Here is a 24,632-nt window from a genome sequence, read left to right as displayed (position 1 = left end):
GGCTATATTAAATAATTTTTTATGTTTCTTTAATGGTGTTTTACGATGTTGATTTTGTTAGATGGCTAAATGCTTGTTCATGTGGATCTTGTTTTTTGTTTTTTTCTTTATTATGAATTTTATATTTTGATAAGCACATTGAGATGACTTTGTTGTTAAATTGCTTTATACAAATAAAGTTGATTTGAATTGAATTAACACTTGCCAGCAAAAACATATGAAATTGTCATTGGTGGTCTCGATTTGCAACGTGCCTACCCAACCCTAGTGGTCACGGCCAGTCACTGGATCCACTCATACCATCAACAATATATCTTGTGACATTTAATATCGCAATCTTGTCTCACGATATATCATCACATTTTTCTCCACCAATTGTCTTTGCAGAAATTATAATATATATATATATATATATATATATATATATATATATATATATATATATATATATCTAGTCTGAGTCAATCATAAAAGTATTAGGACTTCCATCGACTATATTCTCTGAGGAACATCTGAATATTGGTCCATCTACCATGAGTGCCGATAGCTCTTAGCAAATGATACCCAATAGCAACCATCACTAAAACAACTATTTTAAAAATTGTTGAATATTTTTAGTAAGGGTGTAAGAAAAAAATAACAAAAATCGAGTGCAATATATCACAATATTTCACAGCACAATTATCGTCTTGATCTAAAAAAAAGTCCAAATCGATAATTTTTTTTTTCTGACAAAAAATATATTTAATTGTGCCAACATATGCATAGCACGTAAATGCCCAGTCATTAGGTTTAGTTTGGAAGTTGATTGCACTTTATTTTCATGAAACATACTGGGCACTTTTATAGAGGTTTGTGGGACTTTTGTTTAATGAACTTAACAGAATAAGAATTTGTTGTAGAAGTAAAGTTAAACTTTTCTAAAAAAAAATGTAATGTAACAGTTTGATAAACATTCGTTTTTGATATTGGTACTTAAATTGTTAGTTACCGTTTACCGATACTTGTTCTCACAAGTTTAACCCTCGGGGCGCCTAATTGTATGAACTTCGGCCAGGAGTTTTCTTTCATTATCATAATTTCATGATCACTTTTATTGCAACACATATATAGAATAGGAGATATATTTGGTCGCATTGACTCCCATTATAACCACATAATTTGCGTATACTGTTATCCTGACATATAAAAGTGATTTTCCCAAAAAAATACTTTATAAATCAAAGCCTTTACCTTTAAAGTACAGGGATAACGGGTTTTAGGTGGGATGAATAAATGCTCATTTTCTTAAAGTAATAATGGCTAAAAATCAACATTCCTATCAATTATTGACCTACTGAAGTCAGTAATAACTTTATACCAAATATTCCATTTTGCGCCTTATTTTTTTTTTTTTTTTTAAATGCATATTAAATTGTGTTTTGGTTAGGTCTGGAGTTGTTGAAAAGAGAGTAATATTATTTTGTATTTCATCCCATTTTGTACTTGTAAGGTGAAATTTGTAATCATTGATATTGCCATACATACACACATATATATATAGCATATGTGTTACTTGGCAAAAGTATTAGTTTTTACTGCCTGTATGCCAGGATAATCAACTCTAGTGAATGTAACTAAATATTTTAAAATCTAAAATATATTTAATGTATTTCACACAAAGAGAAGCTTCAATGTCTTGACAAATATACATTTCCCGAGTCTGGATCGATTTAAAACAGCTTTATTAGTGTACATTGTAAGAAGTTGTATAGGACAGTTGAAAAGCCTATGAAGATCAGTGATTGAAAGAAGAATGTCTAAGGGGGAAAAAAAGCATTATTGACAGCAAGCAAAAAAAAAAAAAAAAAAAAAAAATCAAATAAAAGTACAGCTATAGAACAGTATAAAACATGACTAAAGACATGTAAGAACTTCACTTTGTCCAAAAAGCCAGCTTCTGTGGGACTAACCAGAGAGAGACTTGTATGGGACACACAATTGTCATCACAATAAGAAAAAAAAAAAACTAAAATACAGTAAGTAATCAGTAAATGGGAATGTGGACCTTAATAATGTGCTGACGTAATTTTTTTTTTTTCCCGCAAATGAACGCTGGTTTTGAAGAACATTAAGTTTTGGTTAACTGTAAAGCAAACAATGTCGTGAGAGCTTATTCTTCCACTAAACAACAAGGACAGCCATAAGAAATAAGATATATGTACAATTCTGCTCTTCAAAGTAAAAATCACTGCATGGAACTCAAGCAGATGCAGAAACTGTACAGCTGACACACGGGGTCTATTTCCCCATTTATGATGACCAGTCCCATCCACTTTTCCCCTTTAGTAGAAAAAAGTTAGCAAATCACAAGACGGGTGAACAATCAGATGACGTATACAGAGAGAAACATCAACACAGCTCGCAGTTATTGATCAGTATTAGTTAGGTGAAGAATAAATGAGTACAGTTTGTGACTTGCCTGGTTTTAACCAACATTAAGTCAAGTTGTTCAACAGGATAAAGGACAAAGGCCACAGAAATATCTAGATTATGAGAGAAAACGTATCATTAGGAAGTTAATTAAACTTTTGAGGAACTTACATTATTCAAATAAATTGATTTTTTTTTGGTATAATTCAAGAAAGTTAGAATTTCTATAAAAAACATGCTACACACTGCCATAGACTTTCATTTTAAATGGGTTCCTTTCATAATTAATGCATCTTTTCTCTCCACTAAATCGAAACGTTTCCTCTAAAATAAAATAAAATAAATTTAGAAAAAACTGTGGCCTTTGTGGGTAGTGAGCACCTGTAAATGCATAGAAGGGCTCGCCCTAAATCTGTCTTAGTACGCTCATACCTCACATTATGAAAAAGTCTTTTAGTAGAAAAAAAATCATGCACGACTAAATTGAGATTCGTTTGAGTAGAATGTGAGGAAAGAACCTGGAATGTGAGCATGAACCTGAGATATTGATTTGGGGGTGGGTGGGAGAGAGAATACACCCCATCTCATGAACATGTATTTACATTTTTCATCACTGTATTATGAGTATAAATACTGTACACATGAGGAAATATGAGCTCCTGTATGCATGGGAGTTATTCAAGCTAAACAGTGAGACCTGGAACAGACTGTTCAACAAAGCCTCAAAACCAATGTCTGCAAGAAACACACAGAAACACTATTGGATCACATCCACCCCCCAAAAAAAAAAAACAATTAAACACATGTATCTACACACAGAGTTATGAAGCAAACAAAACTATAGAGAAGAAAAAGTTTAAATAATACGATGAAGCCAATTGTATTAAATACCTGCACTAAATCTTTGGTCACAAAGTGGCATCTAAATCTTTAGACGAGCTAATATCAGTGAAACCAGTTTTTTTTTCTTTTTCTTTTTTTTTACTATCCTATGCTACATACGTCAACGATCATGAAGAAGCTGTAATCATCGCAAATAGAGGGTATATTTCAAGACAGGAAAGGAGAAAAAAAAACCAAAAAAAAAAACAAGATTTCAAGAATTTAAATATATTTATATAAAAATAAAATGAAAATACAAAATTTTTGCTAAATCATAGCTTTAGGAAAACAGTGTCGTGTAACTGGTTTGTCGAAGATTTAAAGCTTAAATACTGTGAGCTGGAAAGGTTTAAGACACTGGAAACACTAATGTGGGTAAAAACACAAAAAAATAAAATAATAAACTGGCTTGTCATTTAAGGAGACCTACTGGATTCAACATGTTTGTTCTTTTTCCAACACTGATTATTATTCTTACACTGGCCAAATACTGCAGTGTGTTGTGCTTGTGATGTCACTTTAAAAAAAACAATCACATAAAAAAAACAACTCTAAAGTGAGATCTAAAAAAGATTAAAAGCTCTTTGTTTTGTTCAAATAATCTCACATTTTCTAACAAATTGGCAACATTTAATAATTCATTATAGGTCCCCTTTAAAATCAAACAGGTACTTAAAACCTGTCTTTAATAAAGTAATCTATTCTTTCCAATATGAAATAGGAGAATTTATTTAGTCATTTTCTAGACTTAGGTGGGGCTTTTTTGACATTCCTTTCTGTACAATTCAAAGCATATCTTGCTGTCTTACATCAAAGGCAACTTCTCAATGGTGCATAATTTGGGGGCAGTGCAAGTACAGTATAGAAGTAATTTTATAAATTTAAGTCCCACGCGGTGGGACTTTTCCTATCAAATATGTCACAAATGGAAGAAAATCTGCATTTCTTCCAAAGTGAAACATACATGACGGGTATCGTATTGTTTTTCTGTTACACAGAAGGAAGCAACATTGATGCATTGCTTTTTTTTTTTTTTTTTTTTTTGAAACGTACGCATCTCCTGCTAAATCGCTACTCTTCATAAATCAAGCAGATGCAAATACAAAAATATATCGAGGAGAATGCAAAACGGAGCAAGCGCATGTCGATGGGAAGTTTTTGGGGGAATCAATCCTACTGCTTCTATTTTCCCTTGAAAGCACATTGGCTGGAGTTGCTCAAATTCAATTGTCTGTGCAAATTGTAAGTCACTGATCACACATTTAAAAATGAAAAGAAGAAAGAAAAAAAAAAAGTTAACTCCTCATAGAAGAATTAAATATACAAATTGTTGTGTCAGCTATTGACTGCAACAAAAGATCAAAGGTGTGAAAAGTGAAAAGTACACTTTAAAAAAACATTTTTTTCTTCTTCTTTTAGTTTGGCCGTTCGTGCTCTAATGTTTTAACATTTAGCTTAATGCATTCATGTAGAAACCCATTAAAACCAGTTATGGTCTGTGACGGGCTGCCAATTAAAAATAATCAGCTGGAAAAAGCAATGAAACGTCATCCGTCCATACACGGGGTTTATCATCCGCACACAAACAGGAAGTAGTAAGTGGCAAGATTTCACAAATTACACAGAAGAAATGATTTGTCAAGTCAAAGTTTAGCTGCGTACAGACTAGAAATGTGCATCAGTGTTTCTGCGCGCTAACCGAGCATGTGATACGAGACGAGGGTGTATGTGGATTTGTTCAACCTGTGCTGGTCCCTTCATTAAAGAACTAGACTGGGACAGAGAAGGAAAAACCATTTTTTGTTTGGTTGTGGATATCGTGTGTAGTTGACTTTGGTAGAAACGTAAGCTGCTCCATCCTGCTATTATCCATTATCCTTGTTTGAAAGGAAACGCCGTCACTGAATCAAAGTTGTGCTGTAAGAAGTAGGTAGATAAGAGTGGGCTCCACAGAAACAAGGGATTTTCTGACAAAAAACTGCTTAAATACAGGCAGAAATCACACTTCACATGTTTTTGCATCGCAGCATGAGTTCAGTTCTTAGGATGTTTACAAAGACTGTGAAAGGAGGAGAGAGAAAAAAAAAGTTATTCTGTCCATTAATGATGTCATTGTGTCTCCTCCAACAGATCCACTGTGGGCTGTTTGAATGTGTGTGTAAGTTAAGACTGCATGGTGGAGTCCTTCAGATGTCACATCCCTCCCTTTAGGACATACTAGAGCAGCGCACTGAAGGGGAGCCCATCTGTGTTAGCACCTTATCCAACCACTGGAGGGGGCCGTTGAGGTGAAGCTCGATCCAACAGGGGGTGCTGGTGACAGTCTGACGTCTGCAGAACAACCAAAGAGTTCAGAACAGCAAAAGAAAGGTTTGAAATTACAAACTCAATTATTCATCACATTTTTATTGTTAGTAAATGATAAAATGTATTTTAAGTAGATTACAGTTTGCATGGTGGAGCAGGTTCCTTTAACTGCAAACTAGAAACAATCATAAGATTACAAGATTATTACAATTTCATTTAGCAGGCGCTTTTATCCAAAGTGACATACACCACAAGCAGTTAGGGTTAAAGGACTTGCTTAACATCCCATAGTGATGACACAGGTTTGACTCAAACCAGTAATCCTCCATTATAAGCCTGTTTCCTTAGCCACTACTCCACAACCAACCCACCATATATAGAACTAGTGCTTTTTTTGTTTTTTTTAGCATAACTTTCTTTAAAAGTATAACAGTTAGGAGGACAAAATACTTATTGGTCAGGAAGACACATTTCTGCCATTTTGCTTAAAGGAATCAACATCTAAACGTCACATCTGGACCAAGAATCAGGCAAAAAATATTTGAATTGTTTTTTTAATAAATGTGTACATTTTGTGGGTTGGTAATGCATTAGACACATTTTATGTTTTCAGGTGATAGGATTTTCCTCTACCCAACGCTGGATGTAACACACAGACTCAATAATGGCTATTTATGGCCAGTGAGAACAGGCAAACATATGCTTACAATAATGGATATTTTCAAACAAATAGGTGAATATAAGAAGAGACAAAGCAATTCACTCCATCCATTCATTTTCTGATTCTTTTTAAAGCAATTCACTAATAAATGTTTAAATAAATACTCTGCCTTTGGCCTACAGGATGTTTTAAAACCAGAGTAATGTGCAGAAACATGAGTCAAACAAGAAAGAAAACTGGAGTAAAAACACTGAAGCACTTCATGAGTAGAAGCTCTTTCCATTTGGGACACATAGCAGTAAACAAGAGAGCCAGACCTGCTATCAGACTGGATATTCACATTTTGGTCTTAGAATATATATATTTTTAGTTAAAAGTTTCTTCAGGATTTATTTCTAAACCCAACATCCTATTGCTATAGAATCAGAGAAAGGCATGTATGAAGGTCACATGTGACTACATTTACAAATTTGACATCCAAAAAAAAAACTAAACACCTGATATGCATTGGAGAAAAAAAAAAAAAAATCAAAACACTTATTTCCCATAGATGCTTTGCTCAGTGACGCTAGTGATAAAATTTGCTTGACTTGCAATTAATGACTCAAAGGTCATTTCTTGATTCTAACCAAACAAGTAGCTTTAAAGCACCTAAACACAGTTAATGTAATGAATCAGTGAAGTTTCCCTGCACTAACACACCTGGGTGTAAATCTTCTACAGCAGGGGTCACCAACATTGTGCCTGCGGGCCCCAGGTAGCCCTCATGGACCATGTGAGGGGCCCTCAGGAGCTCTAGTCACAAATGAGCTCCATCTAAAATCTGATTTACTTTCCAGGATTTAACTCACTAAGATAAAAACAGATGTAGATTATGAAATCCACCATATTTAAATGTTTATTTTCACAGAAACATTGTGAAATGTTTTTAAATGCTGCAGATTTTAGTGTATGGGTTGTGGTATGTTATATATTTTATTTACTGTATATCATTATTTTATATTTTTTTTAAATGCAAGGTGGATTTAATTTTTTTTTTTTTTTACATGTTTTACAATTAGTTAAAAGTTGTTTGTTTGTACCTAGTAAAACAGCAACATGGGGATTTTCTGTGAAATCTGAAAAATAAACAAATTAGAAGAAATAAAGTGTTTCATGTTGAAACTTAAAAATGCCATATGTAGAATTTGCAAGCAATTTCTGCCACCACCAGGTGGCATATTACTTGTGCCAGGTTTTTTTTGTTTTGTCTGTTTTTATTTTAAATAGGATGAAACCTATTTTTTGTGTTTGATCTTTATTTTATTGATGTAAATCTAAACAGCAAAAACAGTCGAAAAGAAAGACGTCAAATTATTTAGCGCATATGTTTGAAATTATCTACCTATATATTTCACCTAACAGACTACTACAAGCTGAAAATATGGACTTGAACACAGTGGTGATGCTAGTGAACATTACATCAAACTGTATAAAGACACTGCGCACAGAAAAAGGCTTTGATGGCCTAGTTCTGGGACGGCTCTGCTGTAGGCTTATACTCACCCAACCGGTATAAAAAAAGGTATTAAAAGTTGGCCGGGCCGGCAATAGTTATTAATGTATAAATAAATATGTAATTAAAAAAAGAAAATCACATATAGCATGACAGCTAAGGACGTGTTTCTTAACACTTGAATTGTGATTCTAGGTATTTCAGACATATTTAAAAGTGGAAAATTCACAATAATTCTACACATGGCCCCTTTAAACATTTCCGACCTTTTAAGTGCCTGCTAGCCTTCCTTATTATCCTATCCTCTAATTATAGTGAAACTGTGAGAATGTAGTACCGTATTTTTCGGACTACAGGGCACACTTAAAATCCTTTAATTTTCTCAAAAATCGACAGTGCGCCTTATAATCAGGTGCGCCTTATGTATGAAATTAATAAGTTAAAATGTTTTAGTACAACTTTGGTAAACTATGAAGCTGCACCGCTTGATGGATTTTTGGCGCTTCAGGGCTACCGTAGTTAGACGTCTTGTGGAGTGATATGTACCAGTACTGTGCTTCAACATACTGAACTGAAAAAGTGAGTGTATTGTTCTGTATTTTATGTGTTAAACCTGAACAATGTTGAGTTATTGTTAATGAGTTGAATAAAGTTTGACTTATCTGACTATTTTGTTTTGCTTAATGAGCCTTATTAATAATAATAATAATAATAATAACAACAACAAATCAGTGCGCCTTATAGTCCGGTGCGTTTTATAGTCCGAAAAATGTAGTATTTAAGAAGCTCTTTTTAAACTGGTATCCCTTAGGACTATACAGTACCTATGAAGTAGCTCACAGTTTCAGAAAGGTTGGTGACCCCTGTTCTATAGAAATGTGTTTTTATCAAGCACAGCAGTAAAGAGTGACAGACCTGTATTCAGCTCCCCAGCCTTTGACAAAGCTCATTCTGATGGTGCACATCCTGGTCAGTTGATAAACTGCCTCGAATCCCTGATTGACGGACTGGGCCAGCAGTGCTGCAAACTCCTGGTTGTTAAAGATCTTCAGATTACAGCCTGAGACAAATGAGAAGCTTTATCTACAAATAGGCTTCACAGGTTTGATAAAATGTAAGGAAGAAATAGACTGCTACATATCCTAAAACTACACAAGAAGACCAAATGCATCATTGAAATAACCTGGAGGTATCTTGCACACTGTAGCTGGGTGCCAGCCATATCGCTGGTTGCAGTTTGGACTCTGAACAAAAATGGCACTGTCGCTGAGGCACTCGGCAAACACCTCCCCTCCAATGTAGTACAGCCTCACGCCACGACCTAGAGGAGGATAAAAACACAAGAAATGTGAAGATAAGTCAACTTTAATACAAGCAACAATTACAGTCAAGATTCCATCACATTTTGGTTTCAATCTGTCATTTAACTACAAGTAGCAGCAAGATTTATTCTCTGCTGTGTTGTGGTTAGACTCCAATGATGGAGGTGATAGAAATGAGTGAAAGAAAACAGAGCAAAGTTTGGATGCATTTTAAGGTGATGGACAGATATATATTTTTATTTATTTTTCTACCTATATGTCTTCGCGTCATTTCAACGGTTGCGTTCCTGTTGACGTTGCTGAGAAGGCCTAAACAGAAGCGTTCAGAGTTGGAGGGGTCCGTGAAGCCGTCCACGGTCAGAGACGGCTGAGAGGCGTGGAAGGTCTCTCCCACACGCTGGTTTAGCTCGTAGTAAGCTATAGAGCACCAGAACGCTGGTTCACTGTAGGTGACAGGCTGAAGGTCTGAGGGTTGAAACAAAAAGAGAAAAGCAATAAATAAACTTGTGTCTTCAGACAATGACGGACGAGAAACATTTGAAGAATGCTTATTTTCACTTTTTCACTCATTCAAATTAATAACCAGAGCTAATGCAAACACAGTATGGATTAGCTTTGGCTATTAATTTGGATTCAGCAGTTTAATGGATATTATTAAAAAAATAATTAGTCCGTTGCTCTTCTGTGTCAATCAGTTTGAGTAAGAAGCCCCAAGCTACAATGCAAACATTTTTAATTTTGTTTTGCTGTATAAGCTTCATCCATGCTAACACTCAAAATACATTAAAAAATTCATAATAAGTTGTAATTTATCTATATTAAAGGTATAATTCTTTGTTAAAGATTTGTCGATTTTTAATGACATTCTTTTAAATAGTTCAATGTTCTTTTCAAATCCTTTCAAAGTCTTTGTGCTTCAATTGTGAACCTACTTTATTAATGACTTTAGCATCGTTCAAGACCCAAAGTCTTACTATTTAAAATATTCTTGATGTATTTGTGTTTGTATTTTAACTGACACTAAATAAATGGCTGTCATTATGTTTAATAAGTTTGTTGCGTATACTGTTATTCTTGTTTTTATTTAATATTCTGGTTTATTTGTAATTTGATGGTATCATTCTAATTGAACAAAGATTCCCAACAAAAAAGATCTGATAACAATATCTTACCCAGACTGTGACTGACAGGCGACAATGTGCTTGGTGACATTTCTGCTGGTGAGCCTGTTAAAAAAAAAAAAAAAAGCACATGCTTAGGGTGAATTTAATTGTATTTTTAAGAAATCACAACTCAAACGATACACATGCATGTCACCAAAGCAGTACCTTTAAAAACATTTCTGAAAAATGAAGGAAAAAAAAAAAAATCTATGCTTTATTTAATGTATTCTGATTTACAAAGGTTCAGGAGAGCACCTCCCCCAACCCAATAAAGTTGTTCTACCTGACTCCGTACTTTGATTCATCTGCTGGTCGCTGGTTTCGCCATCCTCACTCATGTAGCCGGGAGGCGGGGTATCTGTGACGCACACACACATATGAGAAACAAGGATGTTAGGGATGGATTTTCAGATTTTTTAAATAGTTTGTAATATCAAACACTGAATACATAAACACCTGGGATGTAGTTATTTGGAGGGTCAATGCCTGCAGGGAAGTTAGTGTTTTCAGGAATGGAGTTGGTAAAGTCATCTAAGGGTGGAAGCTCCGTCAGGATCTCTGTATTGCGAGGGACCAACACTGGAGGCAGCACTGTCGGAATAATAATAAAAATAAAAAGAGAAATTAGGAAAATGCATAGTTTATCCTAAATAATAGGGATGTAACGATCAATCGCAAGGCAGTTAAAAATCGATTAATAGGTATCACGGTTGATATCGATTTTCTGAAAATTGAATCGCAGTACTTTTTTTAACCAGCAGAGGGCGCTATCCACAAGTGTAGGAGGCGGGCGGAGTCTGCTAATACTTTCTTTCTGGCAGCCTTCTACTCTTAAATATGTTAATAAATGATTCATTACCCCTTTAGCACCGAAAGAATATCTGTAATATTACTTGAATATCTGTAAAAGTCACGTTTTTCTATTAGCTCTGTCTGCTAGCATAGCTTCTCTTCTTCACTGCAAGATATCTGCATGCCAACCGACCACTGTGTTACCAGCGCCCTCTGCTGGTCCAAACAAATATGACGTAAATCAGTGTTAATCACGGTTATTTTTTTTAAAGTCCAATTGTTAAGGCACAAAATACATTTTCAGTTGCACTTTTAAAAGAAAAAGAACTATTATGCAGTTTTGCATTGTTTATTATAGAACCAGAATTTAAATTAATAGGCTTCATTTTAATTTGTATTATTCCTTTATTTATTTCATTCAAGATTTATTTTGAGTTAAATTGCATTGTTTTGAATAGTTTATCAAGGAATTCTTTTGACAATGAAAAATAAAAGGAAAAAATACAGTATTTTCTAGTTTTTTTCCCAAAAAAAAAAATTGTCTACAGTCCCATTTTGTAAAATAAATCGTGAGAGAATCGTATCGTGAACCTAGTATCGTGAATCGAATCGTATCGGGAGTTGAGTAAATTGTTACATCCCTACTAAATATACAATGCTTACACACATTTTTGACTGACTTTCATTATAGACACATTTCAGCTGTGAGAACACCCTCAGAAATAGTGTTACCTGGTGTCTCTACTCTCTGGTAATGGTAGGGATTGACACACACTTCGTCCTTCTTGAGGTTGAAAGCATACTGGCAGCTGTCAATGGCCCTCAGCTCATGGTGGCTGTGAAGGTCGGGCCATCGCCACAGGCGGCAGTAGATGACATGTGGCAGGCCTTTTCGGTGAGATACCTGAAGACGACCATCCAGTGACCTGAAAGCACCGTGAAGTGGATTTATAAAAGCTCAACTACGTGATAAAAATCATAGTTTGAACCTTCTCAAATTTCTACTTTTAATATATATATATATATATATATATATATATATATATACACATATACATATATATATATACACATATACATATATATATATATATATACACATATATATATACATATATATATATATATACACTGACTTTGTTGCTGAGCTTTCAGCAGAAATCCTTTGGTTTAGTTTGGGCAGCACCAGGAAATATATATGTTTTGGTTAAAAGAGTTTAATATATCCTCTTTATAAGTGTATTATGATTGTTTCGGCAAATCCTTTACATTTCTAAGCAAACTTGTTTTTTTTTTTTTTTTTAAAAGGATCCAATTCTACACTGCAAAAAAACAAACATGTTAAATGAGTGACAAAATGCCCTACACTCAATTGCAAATACCTCTTTGCTGAGTCTTTTCTGTTAATGATTACATTAAGCCTTCAGTCAACACACCAAAATCCATCATATTAAACTTTCTCAATGTTTGGCATATGTTGACAATTTGAGAAACTCATTTTCATAGGATTTATCTGAAAATCACTATTACTGCCTTTGATTTATAGCCAATGCTATTCATTTAATGTAATGACATGGGCATTAAAGCTTGATTTCTCCTTCTCCTACCTAATCCACAATAAACAAATAATTTTTCTGTCGTTTGCAAATAAATCCATTACTGCATGAGCACAGACATACATGTATACGGTAGTTTTTCAACGTGTATTTGTGTGTGTATTCACCTGCCATGGTCAGGGTATCCGTACATGCCAGCAGAGTCCCACTGCTCTATCGTGTGGCCTGAGCCGAGACCCCAGAGGTCTGAGCAATTGCTACACACACACACACACACACAGAAGACATGCATTCACATGAAGACACGCACAAAAAAAGACAAATGCAACAAAATAAATAAAAATAAAAGCAAATAAATGGTAAACATGAGGTGTTCATTCCAGATTAGTAGGATGTAAAGCACATATGTAATGGTTAGTCTCTTATTGTCATGGAGAGCAAAGAGACCAGGTGAGTCAATGACCAAATGGGGATTCAGACCAACCAGGTTATTTTTCGGCTGAAACCAGAAAGGAGCCATTTAACACATCCACAAGTGATTAAATGTCCTGCTTGTATGAATAACATAAATAAATCACAACAATGACATGAGTGACAAAAGTCAATGGACAACACAGTTGTATCCATACATGGAAGGGAACTGAACTGATGTGCTTTGGATATTGAAGAAATCCTTCAATATTTGAGGCAAATTGTGCAGAACACCTGTGATTACGAACTGAATTGATCCAAATGTGTCATACAATCACAGATGACAATTTAAAAGATACATTAAAGCTGTGGTTTGTAGAATCCTCACCGCTCCGTTTTGAAACCGAAACTCAACCTCCCTTACAGGTGTCTTTTGTGAATGCTCATAGCAACTTTTTTCTCAATACAGACATAGTGACAAGTATATGGACTTTATCTTGTGTTAGTGGAGATTTTCTGGTGTTTTAGAGACTAACATGAATGCACGTATCACTGTAGTTACTGTCCTGAGCAGCGGCTGCTGCCGTTAGCTCGTTCCCGCCACAAGCACACACGAAGGGGGCTGTGATTTAGGCTGCCTGCCGCTCTGAGTGGACTGATAACCATCACTACGCATCCAAATTATTTCACCTTGAATAAACTTCTCTTGGTTTACATGCGATTTATCCCATCTGTTATCACTCACTCACTCTCTCTGACACCGGTGTGTGTGAGGGGCGGACCCTGCACAGTCATGGTGGTCCATGAGGACACAAAGTGGTCCGTTCCTCCTCAGTGTTTGTGTCTTTAAACTGTTTCCTCTCCACCTCGATCTGCCTTTTCTGCTCGATTTTCCGTGTAACTGTTGTGTCTAACGCCGCGATGAAGACTTCTGCTGGGTTTTTATTGCTCTCAGAACTAAAGTCAGGTGAACTATTACTACCTTTACATTGGTTTCAATGTGTGTTCTATCAAAAAAAACTGATATGTATCCAATTCCAAGTAAAGCCTTTTTTTGAAAGAGTCAATGGAGTCAGTAACGTCCCACACAGTGAACACAATGACAGCTTTTTTGTCCTTGATGTTTGCACAATAGTTCACACTCCCCATTGTATTCTTTAAGGACTTACACATCAAACAGTCCTTTGGTGGGTAGTGAAGATGAGGCATTCTGGATGTGTACTCTACATAGGACACATTCACACAACACTCACTGTTCTCTGATCAAAGTAGCTGTCATGCCTGTCCATAGCACACAAAGCTTATCAGCACTTCTCAGACTTCTCAGGCCTAAAGTATACAATCTCCTGGCTTCGATAAGGTCTCGCCTTCTTCCTCCTTTAATTCAAGGCCAACCATCTTCCCAGTATCTGCATTGAAAAGTCCCATTGAAGCACATGTCTTGATCCTCATCTGCTAAACTTTAATTACTGGGATTATGAGAACAAAGCAGAAACACCCTACAGCGATCATTTAAAGTGGAGCACATTGAATTAATATGGTTCAAATCTTCCACTACCAACAGCTGATGTAAAGTCCTTTGAAAACGTGAAACCTTTAATCTTTCCCCAAAGTCACTGTGAAATCTCTTGTTTTCACTGAAACCTACAAAGCGTGACACGCGCTATCAGTTCAAGCACCTCCAGACATGTCGAGAGTCAAGACCCCAACCCACACCTTCAAGAAGTACGGTGTATATATATATATATATATATATATATATATATATATATATATATATTAAACCAGACCAAAGGAAGCTTCTTTTATTGTCAGGGTTTCCAAATGAAAAGGTGCCCCATTACCATCAGTGACACCTAAAACAAAAGGATCTTATACTTTGAGACTAGAATATTCAAATGAATACCCCATAAGAAGCACAGTGACCTTATCAGTCACTCTGAAGCTACAATCTTGCGTGCATTCCTCAGGATGTAGAAACAGACAGGCCTGGCACTGAACAAGTTACTTAACTCTAGTGGTCTAACTGACTTCTTAAGTTCCCAAAAATACCCCTCCTTAGATCTTACCCTCCACACTTTAAATAAACATTTTGTAATTTGGAAATATTTTTGCTAATCTCTTCAAGTCAAATACAATATTGGCTAAAAACTCAGCCAATTTCTGCCATAGGGCAACTTTAAAGTCAGCTGCAGATAACATTTTGTTTTACTGGGTATTGGTTCAAATTAAAAGGATCAGTAGTTTGTTTAAAGAGTACCTAAAGCCCTGCTTTCCCCTCTTCTCAAAAAATGTCTTCATTATGGCCAGGGCTCCTGGAGCAGTTAAGACTATAAAATCTCCAATGAACAATCTATGCTATGCTAACGAGCTACTCATTACTCAATATACCTCTCCATTTACTCGTCTCTCAATCCAACCTCCTCACCACAGATTGTAGAGCCCACAGGTGTTAATTTTTATAAAAGGGGCGGGGCCAACAGTGCTCGTTTGTGATGCAAGATGGTCCCAAAGTGTTAAATGATCTTGTTCTCAGCCAATAGCAAAAATCAATTGTAATAGCCAGGTTTCAACCCATAGAGGGCAGTCACTCTGATATTTTACAACCAAATATGTTGAAGTGAAATTTTTAGGTTTAGTTACTCTTTAAGCACTGTTCTACTAAATCCAACTGATACTATAGAAACACAGACAAACAATTGTAATACGAAAAAAGGACAAATTTACTTAATAGTGTTTTATTTACCATATCAGCCAGAATTAAGATTAAAACAGTTTTTAGAAAATTAAATTGTTTTAAAACAAGTTGAAATCCAAAGGAATGCAGTCAGATTTTCTGAACCGAGTAATGAAAAAAACTCATAACATCTGTTTCCTCCAATCAGGTTTCACTTCTTCGACCCCACTAACATGACAACATAAGGAGGAAGTCAGCCCAATATTACACAACAGATACTTTTTCTTCTGCCAACTTGCAGGTGTACATTTGTACTTCTATCATGTGTTTTGATGCAGTTATGAAGAGCCACCATCAATTTTGAAGAATTAATGTGATCCACCTTGAATATAATTAACCAGCTGGGCATGACCTGCTTGTTTTACCCACATGTCTTGAAAAATATTTTAGCATCTCACCTGGGTATGGTGACACACTTGGTATTGCTGTTTTGCGTGCTGATGGCTTTCTCCAGTTCGTCCAGCTGGCCCGTCTTCTTCAGCTTCTTAACCAAGCTTTTCACAGCCTTCTCGCACCACTTCTCCTCCTGGACTCCCCCATTCTGATCCCCGATTCCTCCTCCCGCTCCTCCGCCACTTGCTGGAGTTTTCTTCCAGCCGAGGAGGCGTTTGACGACGGGTGGAGTAAAAGGAAGGATCGAGGACATGGTGCGTCTACTGATCTTTACTTATTGTACTGCAACTTTTATGGCTGTTAAGGGCACAAGTCTTAAGTTTATTTTTGGAGTGACTAACCAGAACTATGGCACTTATCAAACAGCTTGGAAGAATTTCAAAATCACAATCTGGACAGAGGGAAGTGAAGCACATCCAAAAAGTACCTGAAACAAAAAAGGGGAAAAAAAGGAGAGGTCAATGTTTGGATAAAGATAGTATGGCTTTAACACAACCTAAAAAATATTTTTCACCATCATACTTGTTTAGCTTTTTCTTCAGTGCACTTACATGTACTACAACAGGGTTCCTACAGCTTCATTCAAATTAAATTCAAGACTTTTTTAATGCCATTTGAAATCAAATTTAAGACCAACTTTACAGTAAACACAATTGGCGGGAGGACTCCACATTAAGTACATAGAGTTAGGGTAAATGGTTACCAGTGTCTATTGCAGACGTGCAACTGGCGGCCCATAAAGTAAACACACAAAAATACACTAAATGACAGTAAATTACACAAATAAATAGGGCTGTAGTCAACCAAGGAAATGGTTTATTCATTCAGTATATTTAGGTGTAATAATCTCAATAGTTACATTAGTCTAATGGGACCAGCTTTGTCTGTGAACGCGTGAAATATATTTAAAACCATTGCATTTCACAAGTTGGTACGGATGAATAGTGACTTTTATCCTTTCAACCAAGTGTTAAATCTGACCATAAACAAATCAATGGCTCTCTGTGGCTTCATGACAGTAAGACGTCTTCTTTTTACTTGGTCTATTCCTTATATGCTGTTGTTGGTGTTAGCCCTTAGCTCAGTCTGTGTGTCGGTGGATTAGCTTAGCATAGTTAGCTTTAGTTGAGTGTCCAGTTCATAATCGTTGCTACAGGTTCATCTCTGTCCCCAGGTTTGTGGAACTTTGGGTGGACATGACGGAGGAACTTGGATTGGGTTAGGAGCACCGAGGCTTGCTGCGGCGCTCCCGTTAACAGCGTTCCGCTCCAGGGATTAATAAGTTGACAACATACAGGGGCAGTTTTGGCCCGTGGAACAAGGATTTTATGGGCATTATTGGCTAAATTGAGGGACAAATGGCCCATGGCCCTCGCTAATTTCCGACATCGGAATTTATCGTTTATGTCATGGGATGACATATTCTTACCGGTGAGAATCTTTTTTGACGATAAATCATAAACGATAAAATATCGCATATTCCTAGTGATTAGTCGAGCAAAGGGAAAAAAAAAAAAAGAGGAGAATGAATGAGCAGGTGCAGAGGACGAGGAGGAGAAAGAAAAAGAGAAACAAATACTTTGTTTTGGCTTTTTGTAGAGCTGATTTGCTTTTAAACACAGACCATTTATGATATGAACCTTATTCAAGCTTTGACCAGAACCCGACAAAGCAAAACCTACAGTTCCAACAGACATTAGGTATTTATGTCAGCGCCCGACCTGAAACAGACAATTAAACCTATTTTTTCCTCATATAAATGGCATGTTTACACTTGTTTTAGTGGTATGCCTGCTTTTATTAACATATCTGTTAATATCAATATCAGATTAGCACACGATGAAGCCAGCACGTCAAACGCACACAGGTGCGCAGTGTGCCCGCTTTGCCAGAGACAGCGGTGGATCTATTTACAATCCACATACCAAATATAAGGATAATCCATGTTCTTGTGCAGAAAAAACATTGATTCAATAGTGGATGTCTTAATTGGTTTCCTCTCTGATCTGAGAAGAGCACACTGACAGCTGAAGCACAACACTTTTTTTTTTGCAGCGCAGCACTCACACAGCTGTTGCTGGACATAGAATTATGTTTAGGCATGAAATAAATCATATTTGATATGTAATCCTTATCACCTATATACATTGTTTTTTTTATTTATTTATGTATTCATTTTTTAAAACCGTATTGAAACTGATACGGTTGCTGGTCGGCCAATGAAAATCTTGGTCGACCACGACGGCATCAACCAAACAACCAAAGTTGGCAGTCCTAAAAAATAAAGCAGACTAAAATAATCAAAATCACTCTAAAAACACAAAAAATCTATAAAACAACAAAAATACAAAAAATGTAAACCATTAAGAAAAATCTTTAATTAACAGACAATTTTTGTCAAATTTCCCCATGTTGTCAAAAGTCCCGCTGCAACCACGTCACTGTTTTGTAGTTGGTTTCGCTATCATGATTGTGCAATGTTAGGGTAAATTATAAATAAAAAAAATATTTGCTACCATTTATTTAGAAATCTGAGACTAATTACAATCAAAAAATACAAAAAATTATACTTGTGTTAAAATTTAAGACATTGTAATGACAATTAAGGCCTTTTTTCATGAATTTAATGAAATAAAAGACTTTTTAAGGATCTATGGGAACCCTGTACAAATGTAAACACCTCGTCTCCTAGAAAGACTATTTAAAACCAAGATCCATGTTGCTGATTAGGGCTGGGTATCGCCAGGTACCTCACGATACATCACGATATCTGTCACTTAAGAAATTCAGAATTTATCTACTGCACTGAATCCATTTCACAGGAATTACAAAACATTGTCAATCAATTTCACATGAATAACCGTCAAGTAAAACAAGGTGTATACTGCACAGTGGTTCTTCTTAACACACACTGACCACAACAAGACACATGTCCAGTTGATAACATATCGCTAAACGAAACATCGCGATATATCATCATATTGAGATATTATCACACTCCTATTGCTGATCTATGGTGGTAATCCGACATCATCCCATCTCCAAAAACATGTGTTCACTCTTTCAAAGCAAAACTCTGATGTTAATCCTGGCCTATTTAAATTTAAGGCCAATCAGTCAACCCTCCAGATGACCTTTTAAGTTCCACAGACCCTTTCTTTAACCTACTCACTAAAATGGCACGTGTGCCGTCGAGGATTTTAAGCAGCTATCAAAGGCTTAAGACTGCCAGTGAAATGGGAATGACTCAATAACCACCATGAAAACTAAAGAGCCTGCTGCCATTCATGGCATGAACTTGTACATTTGGAGTCTGACCTTGTTACAAATTGCAGGTTCTTGATTTGATTAAATTATCAGGCAGTGGATGGACGGCCTAAAGGAAAAGAAAAACATAGCAGTAGGAAATAGCCAATGGGAATACTTCCAAATGAAGATTGCTGATGAAATGCATTCTTTTCATTGGATTAGCACATGAGCTAATTCAATGATTAGCAAAGGACACTGCATGGTGCATTCTATGTATATTCATTTCTAGAAACGCGAGTAAACTAAATATTTTTCAACAAACTAACAAAAACATTCTTTAACGTACACATAAACATCTACCTTTTTTTTTTTTTTTTAAACCAGCATTGACACACTGCCATGTTTCATATAAAAGCATGAATATTAACAATCTGCATGTTAAAATATCTATATTGTGTACAGGCTATATAGGATATGCATATTCTGAGTTTATTGGATAGCGACAGATAGTTACTCAACACTTTAAAGTTTAATTATTGTTTTTGTGAAGCCTTCAGTTCAGTGCTTTTGTGGGGGTTGTTTTGAAGAACCATTATGTATCTATTATTTCTCATCAATGATGTGCAGGGAAGCTGGAGTACAGAAGAACACATACTGATGATGAAACTTGGAGAAGTATAAGTTAGTCAGCTGTAACTGGGCAGTACTTTAGTGAAAAAAAAAGTGAATGTGTGTGTGCTTCACAGATACTTTGAAATACCACAAATTTAGTGAAATTATATTAAAAAACAAACAAAAAAAAAACTATGAATTGCCTGTGGTAAGTCAGTCAGGTCACTCCTAATTGTTATTATTTAAAATATAATTCTAAATGCAAAGTTCCAATCATTGGTCATCTATTCATTATCATGTAAGTAAATTGGCAATACATCAACGCAATTAAATATTGCTCATTAATAATAACATTAATTACCTTCAAAAGTGAGCAAAAAATGTAGAGGTTTTAAAAAATGCCAATTTGAATGTTTTCTGAACTCTGAACAAAAGGCAAAAGCTTAATTAAATGCTCTTTGTTTTAGCGCTGATAATATCAGACATCATTAGGAACAACCTGAAATTAGTTTATATTGTTTAAAAAAAAAAAAATCTAAATACTCTAGTAACTAATTTATTGGCGGCAAGTTAAAAATGTATGTACCTACTTCTGTCCCATTCACCAGTGTGTTAATCTTGCTTTTTTTTTTTTTAAAAAAAAATTTGTACACAGTAGAGTTTAAGTCATTCCCCAAAGTAAGCACATAAAATGATAGAAAACTAAATGACTAAATACAGAGGATGACAAAATATACAAATGACTCCAGATACATATAAAGCAAAAATAAAAACACAATTGGGAATACATACACAAAATGCACACAATTACACAAAAAAATAGAAAACCCCAAAACAAAATGACAAAAAAAACCTAAACCCTTTGTTCTTGTATTATTGCTCAGATTGGTCATTATTCCAAATGCTGACATGAATGTGGCGATTGTGAATAGTTGCTGGAAAGACAAAATTATACCTATTATCTGTAAATAAATATATTTTAGAGCAGTGTGCAATTTATAATAGTACCTTGGGCATGTGCAATAACAAGCACTGTCAGCACTTTCCTGAATTAGAAACTATATTTGAAAGAGTTGGTTTAACATTAATAGCTAGTCATTTTCATAAGTATTTGTATGACTGCATTAATGTTTTAAATATTTGTACGTCCTTACAGTTTGGCATCAACCTGCCAGAGAGGTAGAGACAAAAATTGCCCATGATTTATTTACTTTGACATTAATAAGTATGTGCTGTCCCTTTCATATAAAATAAATAAAATCAGACAATTGCATTTTTGTGATCCCTGCTGAGATAAAAGTTGTCTGAGTACGCCTCAGTTATGTTTTACCCATTATAACTAGAGGTGAACGTAATGAATTACAAGTATTCAGGTTACTGTAATTGAGTTGCTTTTATGGCTTTTTGTAATTTTGAGTATATTTCTAAATCAGTAATTTTTTTCGTACTTAATTATGTTTTAAATGGCGTAAAGTAATTCTTCACATTTCAACACCCAACCATTATTGAGTAAATTATTCATTCATTTAATCCATATGTTCTTAGTCGTGCCATTTCTGATCCACTCCACTCTCTTAGGTTCAGGTTGGGGTTTCTACCTATTACGTCGTTACCCACATGGCACTGTTTTAGAGTTCATAAATTATATCATATATGCTTACAGCCTGAGAATTCTTCTTTTTTTTTTTTTTTTTAAATTGAATTGATTGGTGATATTTTCTTTTTTTATTGTACATTTTGACAGACCTTTTAATTTTATACAGATGCCCTTGTGGAAAATAAAGTAATTTCCAATTGTGGTAGATTTGCTCTTTTTCTTTTTAAGTTTATACATGAGATGTTTAGGGGTTTAAGGGAACCGTAGCGGGATTTATTACCAAAAATAAATGTGGAAAGTAAAAGTAACTAGTAACTTTTAATTTGAGTAATATTTAATTGAGCAACTTTTTACTTGTACTTCAGTATTTTATGTATAACTTACTTGTACTTGAGTACAATTTCAATCAAGCAACAGTACTTCTACTTGAGTAGGATACAGTATATTAGTAGACCTTTGATAACGGGCGACCGTGGCTCAGGTGGTAGTGGGTCGTCTTCTGATCGAGAGGTTGGGGGTTCGATCCCAGTACCTGACTATGTGTCGAAGTGTCCTTGGGCAAGACACTGAACCCTAAGTTGCTCCCAGTGGTCGACTAGCGCCTTGCATGGCAGTCCTGTCCCACTGGTGTGTGAATGTGAGAGTGATTGGGTGAATGAGCTGATATGTAAAGCGCTTTGAGACTGCTTCAGAGTGGTTATAAAGCGCTATATAAATCAAGTCCATTTACCATTTACCATAATCTGTGTGTGTGTGTGTGTGTGTGTGTGTGTTCCTCAAATATCTCTGCAGATCAGGCTCAGATTGACCTGAGACTTTCAACATGGCTGCTGCTTGATTCAAGGGTGTGCTATGTTGGATTTGCTTAAACGCCCCATCCCCACCTCCTGAGTTGACAAACAAACAAATTTACAAATTGTGTGTGCATCTAAACTAACTGTTGTGGATTAATGACACTAAACGAGTCCGAGCCAAGTCTGTTCCGGTCTAAGGAGATAATTTAAAGATTGTTTAAGTCATATATATATATATATATATATATATATATATATAAAATCATCTTATACTTTAATATATCGGGATATATTGTATTGTATTACTTTTTTGTCTTAGTGGTTTTTATGTTTTTGTCGAGTTTTTACTCTTTTTGTGCATTTTTGGAGTCATTGTGTGTATTAGTTATTTTTTGTGTTTTTGTTGTAATTTTGTGTATTTTTCTGTCATTTTCTGCATTTTTGTTGCACCTTTTTGAGATCACTTTCTGTATTTTTGTAGCCGTTTTCTGTATTTTCATGTCATTTTGTGAACAGTTTGTGTGTCTTTAAAGCTTTTCTGTAATGCAATGTTTTTTTTTTTGTAGTCATTTTGTTTGTTTAAGTGGTTGTTGTGTCTATCTTTGTCGTCATTTTGTGTATTTTTTGTGCACTTTGGGAGTTATTTTGTGTAATATGTTTGGCTTTATATTCCTTATATTCCTTCCAACTTCTTGAATTACAATTTTGGGAAGTTTGCTTTTAGAAAAAAAATTAAACTGAGGGCCACAGTTCTACTATAAACAATAATTTGACTTCATGCCTAGACTGGACACTCTGATCATTTTTTTTTTTTTTTTTTTTTTTTTGGCCCGCGGACCGTATTATGGACGCCAGTGTCCAAAGTAGTGAACTCAAACTCTGATCGCAACTTCAAAAAGGCAGGACAAAAAACATGCCGACAACAGTCACACCGTGTATCGACTCAAAGCCCTGACACCACAGTTTAAGTGCAGAGTGTTTAGTCTGCTGTCGCTTTGCAGAGAACACAGTGTTTGGGCTCCAACATGAACACAGGCGATTAGAAGAATAGGCTAATGCTACTGACGGCGAGTCAAAACAACCACAGGATGCGGACTCTGACAAGCAGACAAAGAAAAGGGACTCGATTAACACCCGTCTGACATTTCCCCCACTAAATAAGCGCCGTAGTCGTGACATTCACTTGTCTGCTGTGTGAACATGACTGATAGTTCCCAAAAACCCGCTAGCAAGCTTTGCTACTTTGTGTCACAGACAAATAAACAGGTCCGTTGCATGCTTTGTCGCGTTCAGCTCGAACACGTTTCATTGTTTTAAAAAAAAAAAAAAAAAAAAAAAACAGGAAAAGCTGCTTACCCCACTGGAAGGTGAATAACGGCAACAATGTGTCTCAGGTGCCTGCCAGAAAAGCCAGCTTCCTCATTTTAATAAGCTTCCAGACAGAGTTTAAATAGTATTTTTCACCCCCGAGCCGCCGGGATGATGGCCCCTCATTCAAAGCTCAACCAACCTTGTATGACTGGCTTCGAGTAAAACACAACCTAACGATAAGCCCCACCCTTTCTCTTTTACCATTGGACAAGATATCGGATTATGTCGATAACCTGTTGCTCAACTGACGTTCTATTGGCTTAAAGCTTTGTCTGTCATAAATCGTTGCTTACGAAGGAATGTCCCAGTATCATCTCTGGTTACCTTGATTGTCCTTTATGCTTACATAATATATAGATACACAGTGCTTAACATCTATATTTGACCGCCACAGAATGCGATGTTTAATGTTTATACTACTGCTGATATAATAGTTTTATTCCCTAAACCCAATCATAACAGTTGAAATGTGATTAACAGAAAAAAATAGCTTTTTTTTGTTTTTTGTTTTTTCCATTCTCCATGGCCACATGCTTATGTAAATGTTGTGGTGGGCTTTCTTCAATAACATGTTATCACGTTAATTTAATGTAATTCATTGTTTTACTTTATGTGTTAAAATGTAAAAAAAAAAAAAAAAAAAAAAAAAAAGGAGCAGTAACAGTAAGAAGAATTTTATTCTTATATTTCTGCCCCTTAACTTAATATATAATTGATGACACACACACACACACACACAGTTCTCCCGCCCCATGTCCTCCCATGTTATATGTGATTGTCTTTTCATATTTCTTGGACGGGGTGAAACTGAAATGTAATTTTGTTGCTCTGTAATGTGCAATGACAAATACAGATTGATTTGATTTGATGACCACCAT

General features: G+C 35.5%; 1 protein-coding gene across 3 annotated transcripts; it reads right to left on the bottom strand.

The window, feature by feature from the left end:
* Nucleotides 1–1,729: 1,729 nt before the first annotated feature.
* On the bottom strand, nt 1,730–23,936 carry smad2 (SMAD family member 2). Of its 3 annotated transcripts, none has more exons than XM_028462553.1 (11): nt 23,740–23,934; nt 16,137–16,558; nt 12,758–12,847; nt 11,767–11,960; nt 10,699–10,833; nt 10,526–10,600; nt 10,252–10,305; nt 9,332–9,544; nt 8,941–9,078; nt 8,673–8,817; nt 1,730–5,625 (listed from the first exon to the last, which is right to left on the bottom strand). In XM_028462553.1, exons 2-11 carry the CDS (start codon nt 16,382–16,384, stop codon nt 5,502–5,504), a joined length of 1,416 nt encoding a protein of 471 aa, XP_028318354.1. In that variant the 5' UTR covers nt 16,385–16,558; nt 23,740–23,934; the 3' UTR covers nt 1,730–5,501. The 3 variants fall into 3 exon arrangements, with proteins under 3 accessions (XP_028318354.1, XP_028318355.1, XP_028318356.1); XM_028462554.1 differs by having other exon boundaries at nt 10,538–10,600; XM_028462555.1 differs by lacking the exon at nt 12,758–12,847 and having other exon boundaries at nt 23,740–23,936.
* Between the last annotated feature and the right edge of the window lie 696 nt (nt 23,937–24,632).

Source organism: Gouania willdenowi, chromosome 12, assembly GCF_900634775.1.
Source record: "Gouania willdenowi chromosome 12, fGouWil2.1, whole genome shotgun sequence".
NCBI classification, from domain to species: Eukaryota; Metazoa; Chordata; class Actinopteri; order Blenniiformes; family Gobiesocidae; genus Gouania; species Gouania willdenowi.
The sequence above is the reverse complement of the archived record's forward strand: the minus strand, read 5'-3'. Positions and strand labels throughout refer to the sequence as shown.

Excerpts from the sequence above, each read along its gene's own strand:
- smad2 (XM_028462553.1), bottom strand. The coding sequence starts at position 16,384 with ATGTCCTCGATCCTTCCTTTTACTCCACCCGTCGTCAAACGCCTCCTC. Across the intron at positions 11,961-12,757 it reads GGATACCCTGACCATGGCAG|GTCACTGGATGGTCGTCTTC; the intron begins GTGAATACACAC and ends CGGTGCTTTCAG. Across the intron at positions 10,601-10,698 it reads TCCAAATAACTACATCCCAG|ATACCCCGCCTCCCGGCTAC; the intron begins GTGTTTATGTAT and ends TGTGCGTCACAG.